The 15,940-nt window shown below is 60.1% G+C and overlaps 4 protein-coding genes across 4 annotated transcripts; all 4 read right to left on the reverse strand.

Moving 5' to 3' along the window:
* Positions 1–2,104: 2,104 nt before the first annotated feature.
* LMJF_06_0290 (putative ribonuclease H1) lies at positions 2,105–2,857 on the reverse strand (the record flags this gene model as incomplete). Its single annotated transcript, XM_001680746.1, has 1 exon — positions 2,105–2,857. The coding sequence occupies one exon, from the start codon at positions 2,855–2,857 to the stop codon at positions 2,105–2,107; it is 753 nt and encodes a 250-aa protein (XP_001680798.1).
* A 2,365-nt stretch (positions 2,858–5,222) lies between these two features.
* On the reverse strand, positions 5,223–5,726 carry LMJF_06_0300 (MYND finger domain-like protein; the record flags this gene model as incomplete). The annotated part of the gene is made up of 1 exon (XM_001680747.1): positions 5,223–5,726. One exon carries the CDS (start codon positions 5,724–5,726, stop codon positions 5,223–5,225), a length of 504 nt encoding a protein of 167 aa, XP_001680799.1.
* A 3,523-nt stretch (positions 5,727–9,249) lies between these two features.
* Positions 9,250–11,280, reverse strand: LMJF_06_0310 (putative folate/biopterin transporter; the record flags this gene model as incomplete). The annotated part of the gene is made up of 1 exon (XM_001680748.1): positions 9,250–11,280. The coding sequence occupies one exon, from the start codon at positions 11,278–11,280 to the stop codon at positions 9,250–9,252; it is 2,031 nt and encodes a 676-aa protein (XP_001680800.1).
* Positions 11,281–12,177: 897 nt separating this feature from the next.
* Positions 12,178–15,252, reverse strand: LMJF_06_0320 (conserved hypothetical protein; the record flags this gene model as incomplete). The annotated part of the gene is made up of 1 exon (XM_001680749.1): positions 12,178–15,252. The coding sequence occupies one exon, from the start codon at positions 15,250–15,252 to the stop codon at positions 12,178–12,180; it is 3,075 nt and encodes a 1,024-aa protein (XP_001680801.1).
* Between the last annotated feature and the right edge of the window lie 688 nt (positions 15,253–15,940).

Consider the following 15,940-nt stretch of genomic DNA (forward strand, 5'->3'; position numbering starts at 1 on the left):
TCGTAGTCGGTGCACCGCTCACCCACTCGCTCCTTCTCGGTATCGATGTATGGGTGTCTGTGTGTCTGTAGTGCTGGTGGAGGTCTATGAACGGGGGGAGGGGGGAGGGGAGGGGCCTAGTGCGTGTGCACACACACGCACAGACGCAGACACTGGTGGACGCGTGTGCTGCTCACTCCTGTGGTGGTGTCACTGTATCAGCCTCCCTCTATGCGTGTGTGTGTGTGTGTGTGTCAATTGGGCTCCGCCCGGAAGCCGTGAGGGGCAGCTGCAGAGGATGAAAACCGAAAGACAATGGAAAGTCACCACCGCACCACGAAATTGACATGAAAACACAGGAGAGCGGAGGCGCAGGAGAAGACCGCGATGGGCAGATGGCGTGGGTGATATCGACGATGGTGCACACGCACCGGCGGTAGATACCCTACCCTCCCAGCTTTGGGTGCATTCGTAGCATCGCAAGAGAGGACAAGCACACGCACGTGTACAAGAGTCTGCCCAAGTCGCTCACTCGCGTGTTTTTGTGTATGTGTGGTTGTCTCTCAGCTTGCATGGCGCAGCTACACAGCAACAGCAACAGCCAGAGAGCGGTGAGGGGGGGGTGCAGGCCCTCCTCCACGTTTGTGGAGGGAGCTTCTCCAGCACTCTACCACCGAGACACGTCGAACATGCGACAGTGACTAAGGCAACTTCTTCCTTCAGCACACCTCAAAAGCCCCTCGCCCTCGACCACAGCAGCCAGATACTGTGCGCCGCAACCAGCGTCAAGATCGTCATCAACACGGTGCCAATCACGTCGTAGCATCGTATGAGAGGGTCCACTAGTTCGGCGGGGCACTCGGCCGCCGCAGCAATGCAGTGGCCCCCGCGACAGGTGGCGTTCGAGCAGGTGAGCAACGCTGCATTCAGCGCAGCAGCAACCGCGGAGCCGAGAGGAGACTGCCCCCCTCTGCCTCCCACGTCGGCTCTTGCGAGAGGGCTGGCAGCGGTGGGGGCGTAGCACCGAATCAAGGGCTTCTGTGAAACAGGCTCAGCTGGTGCTTTCGTCGCGGCGACGGACTTTTCGCCAGCGCGGCAGTATACCCCACCGCTTTCGACACACTCGCGGCAGGTGGGTCGGCTGCCGTAGAAGCACGTGTTGAGGTCAATGCACGGTGTTTGCCCCTCACACGTGCAGTCGCTCGCCGAGTAGCACCGCATCGTTGTCGGGCACCATCGCTGCGATGCATTGATGGTGCACTCGCTACAGCTCGTGACGGTGTACAGTGTCGGCAGGTCGCCTGAGACGGGAGCAGAGGAAGAGGAGGATGACAACGGCGTCCTAGACCTCTTTGCAACGGCCAAACTGCCCGACTGCGTCAGCAACAGTGCCCCCACAAGCAGCACATGCATCACCGAAATCAGCAGCCTCGAGAAGCTCGTCAACGACGCCAGTGCCCGGCATCGACCTCCATGAGCCCCGCAGGCCTCCCGTCTTACAGCAACGGACAGCCACCAACACCTTCTACTAGCATACATCGTGTACACGCCGAGGGGATAGCGATAGAAGCATTGTGTGTGTGTGTGTGTGTGTAGGTGGCTGCACCCCGTGGCACTCTCTCTGTCACCTATGAACTTGCGATATCGGCGCTGTACCAGGTAGCCGTGTGCATGCGGGGTAACTTCGGACGGCGCACCACGAAAGCGGAGTGGAGAAGCCGCGACCAACAGACGAGCTGACGGCAAGGTAGCGAAGTACGCAGAGACGCAGGTCGAACAGCAGGATGCATGGGGTGTTGAGGTGTGGTGGGTAAACGGAGTCGGAGGGAGTGAGAAGGGCCAATGCCGACTGTGATCAGCAAAGAGATGGTACGCGACGAGTGACCTCTCGGGGAGGGGGTGGCGCAGCGTCCGACAGCGCAGGGAAGAAGCACCTCGGGTATGTCGGTGAAGGCTTATGTGCTTGCAAGAAACGCTCGTGCGCAGCGAGCGGGACGCCAAGACAGGCGCGTGTGCTTGTGTAGTCGTTTGCGCATACATGCAGCTGTTACCTCGCGCTCCCTGTGTCACGCATCCGTCACGGGTACCTCCGCGTCTACACACACGCACGCACGCACGTGCCGCGCTACGATCTGTGCAGCCGAGACCCCATCACCGCCAGAGAGTCAGCCATCTCGTTACCGTGCACCTTCGAGTGACCTCGTACGTGAATCAGCTCAACGCCCTCACTCTTGTCGTTCCGGGCGTTCTGGCACGTGTACCGTACCAGCTGTGCAAGGTCCGCCTCGCTGTGGTGCCCGTCACCCCATTGACACGCGCGCTGCTGGTCGTGCTGCTGCCTCGCGTAAAGCGTGTTGTACCGGTCGCGCAGCCGGATCAGCTGCCTCCACAAGTCCTGGTTTTGCACCGGCTCATTCGTCGACAGCACGAAGCCATTCTGCACCCATTTCTTTGCGTACCGGGTGAGCCCATCAATAACGTAGCGGCTGTCTGTGTAGATGATGAGATGCGGCAGTGGTCGTGTGAGGTCGACGAGGCGCCACGCCGACGGGTCGACGAGATGGGTCGCCTCCAGCGCATCTGCAGGGGCGCCGGCATCGACGAAAGCCTGCACAATCGCATGTATGACGGCACGCACCTCTCCACGGTTGTTCGTCTGCGACTCCGTCAGCGGCACCGGACACGAGAAGTTGCGCGGATCTGACATGGAGCCGTAGTACCCGCCGTAGCCGGCCCGCGCCTGGGAAGTTCCATTGTGGCTGCACGCACCGTCCACGTAGACCACCTCGAAAGCCCCGGGTGAGCTGGTCGTGGTGGTGGTGGCAAGCGGCTTCGAGGCTGTCGTCGAGGGAGTCGCTGCAGAGAGAGAGGCCGACATTGAGGACAATTCAGGAGGAGCAACGGCAATCTGTGCATGATCCGCGCGGCGCCGTCGTGCCTGCCGCTCTGCCACCGATTCTTCACCCGCCAAGAGGTCTTCCCTCGTCTCTCGCTTCAGCCTCCCCTTGAAATAGTTGCTTCCGAGGGCGGCATGCTCGCTACTGGATGGATACGGGGCAGCGACACTGCTGCTGCTGCCGCCGCCAAGGCTCACGGCGGAGCCAGTGGAGGGCAAGGGATGCGCGGCCAAGAAGCTTCGGGCCTCGTCCAAAGTCCGGAAGCCCTTGTAGATGCACCCTGGATACCCCGTCACCTGCTCGGAGCACTGAGCCCACGTTGAGTAAATGCCACGCGCTTTGCCGACGGCCACGGCGTAGAAGGACGGCTTCATGCGAGACGCAGAGGATACGCCCGTGGTCTTAGCAGGAGCGGCGGCGGCGGTGACGGTGGCGATGCGTTCCGCTGAGAGAGGCCAAGAGACCGGACAAGAAGAAGCTCTGCAGGCCTTCCAGCTTGCCTGACGCGACGATTGGATCGAAGCCAGTCTCCCCCCCCCGCCTCACGCTCAGATGCCGGCTTCACATGCGGCCTGCACGCCCTCCATATCCCCTCCCGGCCTCCTCTACTCTACCCTGCCGAGGAGAGCCGCGCTGGGGTAGGAGGAGAGACCGGGTGACGAGGCAAGCGCACGATACGACGCGGAGCAGCGGCAGCCGCGGCACGTGACGGAGTCTTTCGTGACCGGAGCCCCACGTGAGGAGAGCGATGAACAGGGGAGGTGGGCACGCCAACAACGAGCGAAAAGACCCATGCACAGCGTACGGCACTTTTCCAAGGGAAGACACGGCGGTGCCGGAGAGAGGGGAAGGGAGCGGGTTCTGAGGCGTTGTGTGGTACGGTGGCGATGAGCACCGAGACAGTGGCAAGCTCAACGTTGAAACGGCAGAGTAGCGCGATAAGCAAGAGCAAAGAAAACGGCGCGCTCCGCTCCGCACTCGTACACGTATGTGTGTCGGTGTGTATGTGTGTATGTCAGCCTGTATCGCGCTGTTTATACGAGAAGCAGCCACAGAAGTGGTCGCGGGGAGAGAGGTGATGCGACGTAAAACGGGAAGGAGAGGAGGGGAGCAGCGGGTGTTGCGTTAGGCCTGTTCTCAGTGAAGCGACTGGATCTTGCTTTGCACCGCCCTCCCTCTTGCGCGCACTTGTATTTCCTGTGATCGGCTTGCACTGCGGATTGGATGTGCACACGTAGCCCATCAGACGAAGGCATATGTGTATGTGTGTGCATGTGTGTGTGTGTGTGTGTGTGTGTGTGCCGATGATGCGTAGAGAGGGGGAAAGCGAAGTACATTAGTGGATGGCGTTGCCAAGGAGGTGATGGCGCGCGCGAGAGGCATACTCAGAGAAGGTAGAAAAAAACAAGCGCACACGCATGGAGACGTGCACGCCCAGACAGAGGGGGGGGTGCATGTTGTTGCGGTGTAGTCCCCGCTCAATCGCGTTGCGCTAGAGCAGTGCACCGCTCTTTATCATCCAAAAGGTCATCTGCCACTGCCACTGCCTCGCCTCCCGTTGAGCGCACGTCTCCCCACCTCATGTGCATGCGCCTGAGGCAAGACACACACACACACACACAGAAGTTCGCGTAAAACGAACCACAGTGCCGCTCTCTCTTTCTCTGCCCGTCTTTGTTTACTTTTCTCGCCTCGGCGCATTCGCACGAGGCCCGGTGCGCCATGTCAAGCGACTGTCCGGTCCGTCTTCTTGTCTGCGTGCAGCATACACACAGGCAGCTCACGCCGCGATATACAAGATGTATACTGCAGCGATAGATATGAACTATGGAGTTATGATGACGAACAGAGGCTGGAGAGGGAGAGGGAGGGAGGGGGGAGGAAGCAGAACGCGATTCATGTGACTGTCCTTCCCCCTCCCTCCCTCTCCCCCATGTCCGTCCGTCACCGCTGCCCAGCCCCCTCCATCCGCCCTTTTCGAAGCCATGCACGTGTATTCTCATGTGCGGCTGGGCGAAACAGCACGGGTGTACGTGTGCGACGCGCACTCTGCAGAAACGAAAGCGGCACACACGTGCGCACACATGGAGACAGCAGACCCTTCGTGCGATGGGCGTGAGCTGGGGGGAGATGCAGTGGGTCGGAACAGTTAGCAGCAGCAGCAGCAGCGCTGCGGTGTCGAGAGCAAGAAGCAGCACGAAGAACCTGAAGGGGGTCACCAGAAAGAGAGGCACGCGAGCGTGTGTGTGTGTGTGTGTGTGTGTGTGTGTGTGTGTGTGTGTCAGTCGACACTGCGCACGTCTACCGCTTCTAACCTTCCCTCTCTCCCTCTGCGTCATTCTTCACCTACCCGGGGGCACACACCTGCTTGTGCACCTTCCAGTCTGCCTTCTGGCACTCGACACTGCAATACTTGGCCACCTTGCACCGACTGCAGCGCTGAAGCGGTACTGTGGCTGCGCCCCGCGCCCCCTTGTGACAATGAAAGCACCCGTTGGGACTCGGCATCCCCTGTGCTGTGGTGGCATCCTCCATGTCCATCAAGTACCGCGACTTGGCCACTGCCTCGCAGTTGGCAGAGTTGCACACCGGCTGCGGCAGGTCCTCCACACGTGGAGGAAAGGTCTCGGCAAAGAGCATCGTGTGGTGAATCAGTCGTGTCGCAGGTGCTGCCTTGCACTCGCAGCAGAGCGCATCCTCGCCCGTCAGCTGCTCGAGAATGGTGGAGCTGACCTCCTCGATGGCTTCGTTCACGTCGAGCTCGTACGTCTCCTGCGTGAGCTTGTTGATGTTGGTGGAAAACTGAAACTCCTTCTCCCCCACGGCGGCGTGGTAGATGTGAAGCACCATCGGAAGGCGCGGTAGGCTAGCACGAAACCTGGGAAAGGATGACGTGGACACGTGTGTGGTTATATGTGCGTGCGTGCGGGTGTGGGGTGTATGTGGGTGTTGCGAAGAAGAATGACGCAGAGGAAAAGGAGGAGAGACAAGAGTGGCAGCAGATCAGCAGGGGTCTGGTCGACTCATGGAAGGCATGGCAGCATACACCCTTCACTGGCGAAGGACATCGGCAACTCTCTCAGACAACGCGGAAGAGAGAGAGAGAGAGAGCGTGCAGAAGAGGAGAAGGCCATGAAAAAAAGGGGGGTGGAACAGCGCTCGTGTTGGCTGCAAGCACACATCTAGAAAACAGGGCGAGATGGACTTGAGTCACACCCGTACGTGTACCTCGTCCAGCACTGAGCTGAGAAGGAGCTACCTTGTTTCTCGTTTTCTTTTGAAGTTTCTCCCGGTAGACTCCTGGACTCGTGGGTGTGGGTGGTCGGTGCCTCTCTCGCTCTCTCGTTAACCACCCTTCCTCTTCTTCCCCCGCTTGCAGGCGCGCGCGTGGGCAGGAGGAGGGAGCAACCAAGAAAATGCTATTGGGTGCAACGGAGGAGAGGCACACACACACACATGCGTACGCAGAGAGGGGGAGAAAGACGCGCTGTAGAGGGGAGGAGCAGGAAAACAGAAGTGACAAGCCGTTGAAGGCAAGAAAGGTGCTCACGATGCTAACCGTTACGATCAACGCCCGACACACACACACACAGGCACACGCATACGCATATGTAATAGAATGTGAGAGTAACCCTCATCCTAGCTTGTCCGCGTGTGTGTGCGTGATGAGGTGTCGGTGTGTCGAGAGCGGAGGAGGAGGGGGGCAAGAGAGCGCGCGTAAGATGGCACAATGCCTGCGCGCGTCTGAGTCTCTCGCTGCCAGCTCTTCCCTCTCACAGAGTTGCAGCCGTGCACCTGCAGCGAAGGCCCGAGCCGCCTCTACGTTCCTCCTTCCTCTTCAGTCCCCCCCCCCTCCCCCTGTTCGTCTGCCTCACACACCTTCTCTCTCCGACAGCACAAACACACACAGGCCCATGGACAGGCGCTGAGACAAACCCACCGCGACCGCCACCACCATCACCGTCAGCAGCCGGCGGCCTTCAAACAAGACAACAAGGGAGAAAGGGGGCAAGAAAAACGGAGGCACACGTCACACATGTCAATGCATATAAGAGGGGAGCACAAGAGGGAGGGAGGCGAATTTTTTGTTCTGTTCGACGTGTACAACACACGCACTCCCACGCCTGATGCCGCGGCTACCGCACCCCTTGAAATCAGAGTCGCGTATCTGCTCTCCGTGGGGGAAGGCGCTCCCGGTGTCCGCGGGACAGGTTTGGACTGGCGGTATGCCGAAGAGACGTGCGGTCAAGATGGCATTGGCACCAGCTCACTACGGAATCGTGTCGCCGATTCCACAAAGATCGACACACCCACGCCTGTGAAAGGCGTGCGGGTGCAGAAGGTGGAGTACTCCATCCCGCCACGAACTCATGGCAACGTCCGCCTGTCGAGACAGGTGAGGGCAAGACATCCAGACACGCCTCCCCTGGCGATATCGACGGAAACAAAAAACGAAGACAGCGAGTCACACCTTCCCCAGACTCCCATGCGAAGAGACGCCGCACCATACTGTGGAATACCGCAGCTTTAAGCGAACCAGGTCGAAGCATGGCACACAGGCAGAGTGCAGTGTTTCAGAGGTCCCTGACCTGAGGCTGGCCAAACATTCTCCTTGAGACTCATCTGGCACGCACCTAGACTACCCCCTACCACCCTGCACGACGCCCGCCACCGCTTTCTGCCCTCGAGCAGGACCCTGCACGAGGCCCGCCTGAATCGGAACACGCAGTGCAGCCAGGTCTCCATCTGGTGCCCATCGCACAGCACGTATGCGAAGAAGGGACGAGAAGAGCACGCTAGACGCATGGTCCGATGCAACAGCGGACGACTCGTCCGAGATGAGAAGGGCGTAGCCACAGTGCCACATAGTTGTGACGCAGGTGTGTGTGTGTGTGTGTGTGTGCACACTTATCGACTTGCTCGTGGTGGAATGCCGCGTTGAAGCAGAAAAGAGTCGCGCCCTTCGTTCGGCGTAGGGGGGGGGTGCGAAGAAGTGCACAAGTCAAGTCATGCGTCGCTCCGTCCAGCGAACAAGCGACGAAACGGAGAAGCGACCGGGATGCATGCATGCGTATGCATGGTCGTGGGGGGGGGGAAGTGATGGAATGGAAGGATGAAAAGGAGAGCTGTAAAATAAGAAAACAAGCAGTCGTCATCGACGGAACAAAGCACAGAGAGAGAGGCACACACACGCACATGCAGCCACACCTACACATACACACACCTGCGTGCACACCGTACAGAGAGAAGAGAAACAGCACTAGAAGCTGAACAAGAAAAAGGGGGTGAAAAACAACAACAAGGAAAAGGATGCAGAGGGAGGGAGGGAGGAGAGAGGGGGTGCGCGCAGTGGCGGTGGTGATACCGGTGATCGCTGCGGCTGCTACGGTGTTGCTGCTGGTCACCTCCTGCTTAGTGGGTTTTCGAGAGTGAGTGAGGGTATTTAGGTGTATTGTATGTAACGCGCTCCACTATGGTGCATACACACGCCCCTCTATAATTCTCATGCGGACCTCCCTCTTGCCTCGCGAGACGCAGTGGCCCTCCTCGCCTCCCCTTCCCCCCTCCCCCCCCGCCCCTCTTGTTGCTTTCAAAAAGGGGAAACCAGGGGCCGCTGCGTTCGCTGTCCGGACGACGGTTGGGAGGAGGGAGTCACCATTCGGGCAGATGACGAAAAGCTACACGTTGCGGCAGAGGTTCGACTCGGTACACCCAATGCACCCGACTGACGCGACTGCGGGTGCCGTTGCACCTCCACATAGAAGCGGGCTGGCTTTGCTGTGACCATTCGGCCCCTGTCGCTGGCGCACGACTGTGACGACGACGACCACATTCGTGGGTTCCCCCTTTAACGACCACAAGAGCATGAAAAGAGAAGACGCTCGGAGGCAGGCGCCTTCGTCTGCTCGAGCGTGGCGAGTGGGAAGAGAGGGAGTGTCCTGAAAACGAAACAAAAAATTTTGAAGTTTCCGTGCACCGACGCGTATAGAAAAAAAAGGAAAAAGAGGAGGAGGGCGTGTGTGTGTGTGTGTGTGGGGGGGGGGGGGGGGTGCTGCCGCTGACACGATAGACAGAGGCACAAACAGACGGGCAGACGGGTGGTCTTTTAAGGGTTGTCGACGATGGCGGTCGGTGTGAGAGAGAAGAAAAGAAGGCGGGAGTGGACACAGACCGTCGTCACACTTGGCACCTTCACTTCTTGCGCTAGCCACATCCTCTACCAGCCCCATCGCTCACCCACTTATTCACTGCCACCGTAGCTCCCCTCACGTCTTCTCACCAATGCCGCTGTGTGCGGGGAGAGGGGGGAGAAGGAAGGGGGACATTTGCAAGCGGCCGCTCACTCTTTCAGTCGCCCTCGCACACTCACCCTTTATAGAGGTAACTCGTTGATCGGCTCCCCGGCCTCGCGGCGCTGCTTGTGGTGCAGCGACTGCGCCGTTTGCTTGATGATGTTGCCGCTGACGTCGATGTCATCGCAGATGCGCGCGGCCGGCACCAGCACGAAGCTCAGCGGCACAATCAGCATCGGCAGCAGGATGTGCCCAATCAAGAGCAGCATCGGCACATTCGAGAAGTCGCACGTGCCCTTCGTCGTGATGGGCCACTTAAACTCCATCAGCAGGGAGCCCACCGTGTTGGACATGGAGGCACCCAGGTTGCCGAAGCCGGCGACCAGCGCGTACACCATGCTCTCGGAGCCGCGTGGGCAGATGCGGGACAGCAATATCACCGTTGGCATCCAGGCGAGGTAGTAGCTCACCTCGTACACAATGGCGTCGCCTAAGAGGTACATGGCATGGTCTGGGATGCCAATGTATAGGTTCCAGCGCTTCACGATGATGATGTCGAAGGCGGAGGCGAGCACCTGGATGAAGTACGTGAACATGAGCGTGAAGCGGAGGCTGTGCTTCGAGAAAAGGTAGGGGAACGCAGCGACAGCCGCGATACCAGCCAGGTTGCCAATAACGGCACTGATCGTGTTGTAGAAGACGTAGGAGAAGTGCGGGCCCTCCGGGTAGCACTCCTTCGACGCCATGTAGAAGCTGTCCAGCGCGCCAGGCAGCTGCAGGTACAGGAAGGCGTAGCTGAAGAAGTAGATGCTCACCTTGGCGATGAGAAATGGCAGGGCCCAGAAGGCGCAAGTCCCACACGCCAACACCACTGCAATGCAGGAGTACAGCAGTTGCCAGCGCGTGCCCAGGATGGTGACGCACATCATGGTGATCACCGAGCACACCATCAGTAAGCTGTACACAAAGATGCGCCAGTTGCGCATGCAGATGCCCTTGTTGATCTCCACGATGCCGCCGCAGCAGCTCACAATGCTCAGCGCGGGGGCCTCGTCCTCGGCCGTCTCCCCGTCGTCGTGCAGCGTGTCAAGAGCAAAGTCGCCGCTCAGCTCCCCCTCAGGGTTGTAATAAGCAGCCGCCTCTGCCGACATGGGCTTCTCGAGTCCTGAGTCCGCCTTGTCCTCCTCCTTGCCGCTGCCCGTGGCCCGGAACGACGACGCCAGCTGGCGCTCCCGCAGCGCGCGGTTCAGTTCCCTCTTCAGTGTCAGAGCATCTGCCAGCTGCTCCTCGCGGTTCGTCCCCTCACCATACCAGTTCCACACAAAGAAGACAGCGCTGAGGAGCTGCGTCGCAGCGGCAATGAACAAGCCCACCTGAGGTAGCTTCTTGTCCGAAAGCGGCCCCTGGATAACGGCACCGAAGATGGTCGCCGACAGGATAAACCACCAGATCCAGCTGATGAGGGAGGGGCCCGACGAGGGGCGACGGCGCATGAGGCGGCTGTAGTGGCCCTCGGAGAGAATATCCACGTTCGCGACGCAGAAGCTCGTGAGAAAGATGAATCCGGCCGCGATGTCAGCACTGGACTCCTTCTTCGGCAGGCAGCCGTACCCTACGGTGAGGGCGGCGCCAACGATGCAGGCCGCCGCGCAGTACCAGCGCTTCGTGTAGCCGAAAATCGCGACCGAGTCGGACGTCATGGCAGCAAAGGCCTTGATGGAGAATCCCAGCTTGGCAATGCTGGCCAGGCGCTGGTAACGCACACCCGACACGCCGAAGCGGGAGGTGAACATAGCGAAACACGCGTAGTTGATCAGGCTGTACCCGAGACCCTTATTCAGGAAGTACACGAGGCCCAGAGACAAGGTGCACCGAGGGCCGTAGGCCTGGCAACTCTTGCCGAAGATCGGGATGTGCTCCAGGCACGGCGTCTTTGCGAACAGCGCACGTGCATCGGGGTGGATGTAGTGGCCCTCCTCCCCGACAACCTCGTCGGGTTTGTCATCAGCCTGATTCACATTGTCGATGTAATCGATCGCAGACAGGTTTACGCGAAGGCGGCTGTTAAACTCATTGTCCTTCTCACGGTCTTCTCGGTAGTTCGCTGCCATGGCTGCAGGCTTGTTGAGCTCAGGAAAGAGAAAATGGCGGCGAGGGGGAGAGGGAGGATGCCGCGTGCGTGAGAATCGGTGTTGGTGGGTGGGAAGTACAGAGACACACAAACTGGCGTGTGGCGAGTGGAAAGGGATCAGCGATCGTGACAACAAGAAAGGGGAGCAGAACCCCGAAAAAGCGAAGAAGAACCGAGAAAGAAGAACACCGGAGATCAGGTAGGTGAAGGAAGAGTGAGCGCCAGAGAAACAAGGAGGGAAGGATTGCGTGGAGGGACAGCGGTGGGCAGATGGAAGAGGCAGAGAAGAAGCTTGATGCGCGGGGAGCGGGGGGAGGGGACGACCTGAGTGCAGAGAATCTCTCTCCTCAGAGCCGCCTCTACCCACCCAGCCCTCGCCAACCCCCCTCCTCTGTGTCCGTGCAAAGCCGATGGCAGAAGGAGAGATGTACGCATACGTGGGAAGAGCAGAGGCCTTTGTGTAAGTGCACAAACACCGAAAAAACGGGGTGGGAGGGGGAGGGGTATCCACGTCTTTCACCAGAAGCGCACCCCTCTCGGAATTACGTCAGCAGTGACGCGTACCCTGCCGCCCAACTTGCTGTTCTTTCGCCGTCGTTTCGGCCCCAAAGCACGGCGCAAGTGAGGATACGGGGGGTGCTCCTTGCTGCACTTGCTGAGCTCGCCCCGTACGTGCACCAGAAAGAGAAGGTGGTGTGAGTGCGTGTGTGTGTGTGTCTTGAGGTGGCGGCTGCACCTCGATAATCACTCTGCGGCACCGACGCACACGCACAGAGAGGGGGAGACGGAGCAGCACAGAAGCCAACAACAAGAAAAATTGCCGTGCGAGCACACGGAACAGAGCTGGCGAATCATCCGCACTCGCGGTCTGCACGCGCTAGCCCGGGTACTGCTCAGCAAACTCCATCACGGAGGAAACAAACGTGGCGTACTCCACAGAGGCCTCATCCGCCGTACCACGCAGCGAGTCCAGCAGCGACGCACCCTGAGTGAGCAGGCTGTGGCCCCTGTGGTGGTGTTGGCACCAGGCAACCACACGGCGACACAACTCTCGGGTGGCACGGACCCTAGTAACACCATGTCTCTCCAGCACGCAGTTCACCGCCTCGGCGCACGTGCCGTACGTGACTCGGCTCTCCTCCCACACCGACGAGTCAAGGTGCGAGCTGTAGGCAGTGCCGCGGTCCGATGTCGGGTTGCTGCGACGTTGCGCCTGCCCTCGTCCCCCATGGCGACGTCGCATATTCGACTCCTCCACAAGGAGGAGGAACATGAGAAGCAGGTCCCGCGCATGCGGCCGCACTGCCTCGCACACGTCCAGCACCAGACTCAGTCGTGCTCGTTCTTCCTCCGCTGCAAGTCGCTGCCCCCGCAGCTGCTCCTGCGTCGCCACGTAGTCCGCCGCCGGCGCGATGAGCCGCGCGGAGCGCACGCTCGCTCGCGCATCGGCGTACTCGTGTGACGTGGTAGTGCACCTGCTGCTGTTTGGAGAGCACATCTGTCGTGCGAGCAGCGTGTGCAAAGCTTTCCTACGCCCTCGCTGCAGCGTGAGTGAGCTGCGCTCATCAAACCGAGTGGCGGAGCTCGACGACAACGGAGTGGCTTGAATACACTCAACGGAATTGTTGACATGGCGTGATTTACGGAAGGACGGCGTGGAGTTCCGGCCCCCCCGCACCTCGGCTCCTTCGCAAGGCATATCGGTGATCCGCAGTGGAGGGTGGAAGCCGCGGCCAGGTGCCGGCGCCTCCTCAACCGATTCGATCAGGTGCCGCACGTCGTGCAGATCCGGAGATGAGGCTTGTGGGAGGTCGTCATCAAAGCCAGCAGCACGATTTGCCTCGCGTGATGGCCGGTGAGTGTACGTCCGAGGCAACCATTCCCGCGACACCGTCTGAACGGCGTCACACTCGAGGTGGCTGGGCTGTGGCAACCATGAAGCCTCTCCCCGCGGCCAGGCCCAACCCTCTTCCCCGCCTTCCCCCGTCGCCTGCAGTTGCTCCACATCCTGCGAGGCCGCACACCCTTCTCTGCCCTTCTTTGAGAAGGCTGCAGCTGACGCAGTGGCATCAGTCGCGCTGGTTTTGAAGAAGGGCTGACACGGCGGCACTCGGTGACGAGGACGGACCTCAGGCGGTGCACTTGCGCCGCGGCTGGCACAAATCGGCTCTACAGAGTACCCGCACAAGATGAGGGACTCATCCTGCCGGCTGGGCTCCAGCTCCTCGGTTTGCACGCTGAAGTCGATCAAGTCCGGCATCGTGTCCACCACCTCCTCCTCCTCCTCCCACGTCTTGGGAGGTGACAGAGAAGGCGAGGCATCGATGTCGTGGTGGTGCGGCTCCGGCTGCTGGTAGGCCACTGTGGCTGGGTCGCCCCCAATGAACTGTGCGTCTGTCAGTGAGACCAGTGGGCTACCAGAGCGAGCGACTCGGTAGGTGCGGCCGTGGAGCACGCCCGGGCTTGGCGTGGGTGAACCGTTCGAGGCGTCACGACCACCACGGCCGCCTCGCCCTCCACTTCTCAGCAATAACACCCCCTCCGCTGAGACGGACGAAGAGTAAGAGAGGTCGGATCTGTCACCCGTCTCCTTGTAAACGCTTGTGTGGAGACCAGCTGTCACGGTATCCTCCCCATCGCCCTCGTCGTCATCCATCATTGTGTCGTCGACAAGAATGGTCCGCGTTCGGGTCGGGAAGTGCCCTGTGCACTGAAGAATCAGTGGCACCCCGCGCGGCGGACGGTCTCGCACCACACGCGTCCGCGGACCCATCAGCGCCGTGGTCTCTAGGGCTGGGAGCATCGTGCGCGTGCGAGGGTCGTTTCCACGTGTGTGCTGCGCTGCGGTCGGCGTCGCCGTCACGGTAATAGGGCGTGGGGGCGGCGAGTTGGCGGCAACACTGGTGTCATCGGGCGAGAACGAGACGCGAGCGTCACAGTCACGCGGAGTCACGCGTGGGGGTGTTGTCGGTGTAGCCGCAGAGGCCCCCTTGCCTCCATCGCAGCCTTTGTGGTTGCCGTTCGTCAGCACATCTGTAAGTGACAGCACGTGCACTGCATCGATAGTGGCCAGAGTAGACGCGCGAGAAGACGAGGCATAGTTTGTTTGTCGGTACCCACGTGCGCCTTGATCAGCCGTGCAAGAAGCGGCACCGTTCAGCTCTGACACTGGTGGCGGCGACGGCGCCGCTGTACCCCCGCGCACCATGACCGAAGAAGATCCTCCGTGGTAGGGCAGTGTGTCGGTCCGCCGCTCGAAGCGACTCTCGGGCCTGCGAGCAGGGGTGTGTGGTAGCACTTGGCGCCGAACGGGCACGTCTTCCGACAGCTGTGGCTTCTTGGGGTGAGCCGCAGCTACATCCTTGGAGTACGGTGTGGACAGGGCACGCAGCGGGTCAAGCCAGCTGTTCCTGCGCCCTCCCTCGCTCTTCATAGGCGGGGAGGGCCCTATCGTTTCGGCCGAACGGCCAGCAGCGTCCAGTGCTAGCGCAGGCGCCGGGAAGGAATCCTTTCTATGGTTCGCCATGATGGACTCATCATCGACGTCGCAGAAGCCGTCTGCATCCCCCTCCGCAACAACGTCCGTCACCACCTGCACGCTGTTGTCATCGCTACAGAGGTGCGGTAGCAGTTTTCGACTGCATGCATCGCCCTCTTTCTCGACCTCACTGCCAAGTGGCGCTGGAGGCGGCAACGCTGCCTGTTCATCGCACCTCGCTTCCCCTCCTGCGAAGTCACTGAAGTACGATGCGTCCACATCCCTTCTCACCCCCTCCACATCAGTCGAGCCGTCGTGCTGAGGGGGGCTGGCCTCCACCTCAAGGTCCGGCGCTCTCTCATCGTCACTGCTGCAACGATCAGTCGAAATCGTAGACGCGTACAACTCGTCCGCATCGGCCTCATTAGTAGACGCGTGATATGCAGCAATGCGCATACACTGACTGACGGGCATGGCATGTCAACGTCGATGTCACAGCACTGTAGAGGTGGAAGAAACTGAGCCAACACGTGGAGCGACGTAATGGATTGACGGAGACGTGCAGAGACACGCGAGCGGCACACGCGCACGTGACCCAACCAAAGAGAAAGGGATAGAAAACCTTCCACCACGGGAAGAAGACGAGAGAGAATAGGACTGGGGATAGATACAGCAGTGGCGGCGGCTCTCGGTAAAGGTAAAGGTGCCAATCAAAGACGAGGTTGTCGCGGTCGATAAGGGCTTCCGTGTGACGGTCCCTGTGGCAGCGTGCGGGTGCGGCTGTGTCTACACGCAAGAGGCGTTTAGTCACACGCACACACACACACACAAAGAAAAAGAGGTGTGTTCGTTGCCTATGCGTGTATGCTCCCGGCAGCGGAGGAAGAGGAAGGCTGAGAAACCCCGAAACGAGACTGAGGGTGAGGAGAGATCTACAAGGCACACATACACACACACACACACACACAGAGATGCATACATGCACGCGTCTCTGTCGGAGGCGGGAGGAGGGAGTAAGGAAGGGTTGACCAAGAGACAAAAAATGAAAGAGAGCCAGGTTGGGCAGAGTGCCAAATCATAGAGAAAGAGAGGGGCGGAAGAGAAAGGAATGACGAGGAGACGGCACGGAGAGATGCGCGCGTCTCTACACCTCTCTCCCTCC

Source organism: Leishmania major, chromosome 6 (genome assembly GCF_000002725.2).
Source record: "Leishmania major strain Friedlin complete genome, chromosome 6".
In the NCBI taxonomy this organism is placed as follows: domain Eukaryota; phylum Euglenozoa; class Kinetoplastea; order Trypanosomatida; family Trypanosomatidae; genus Leishmania; species Leishmania major.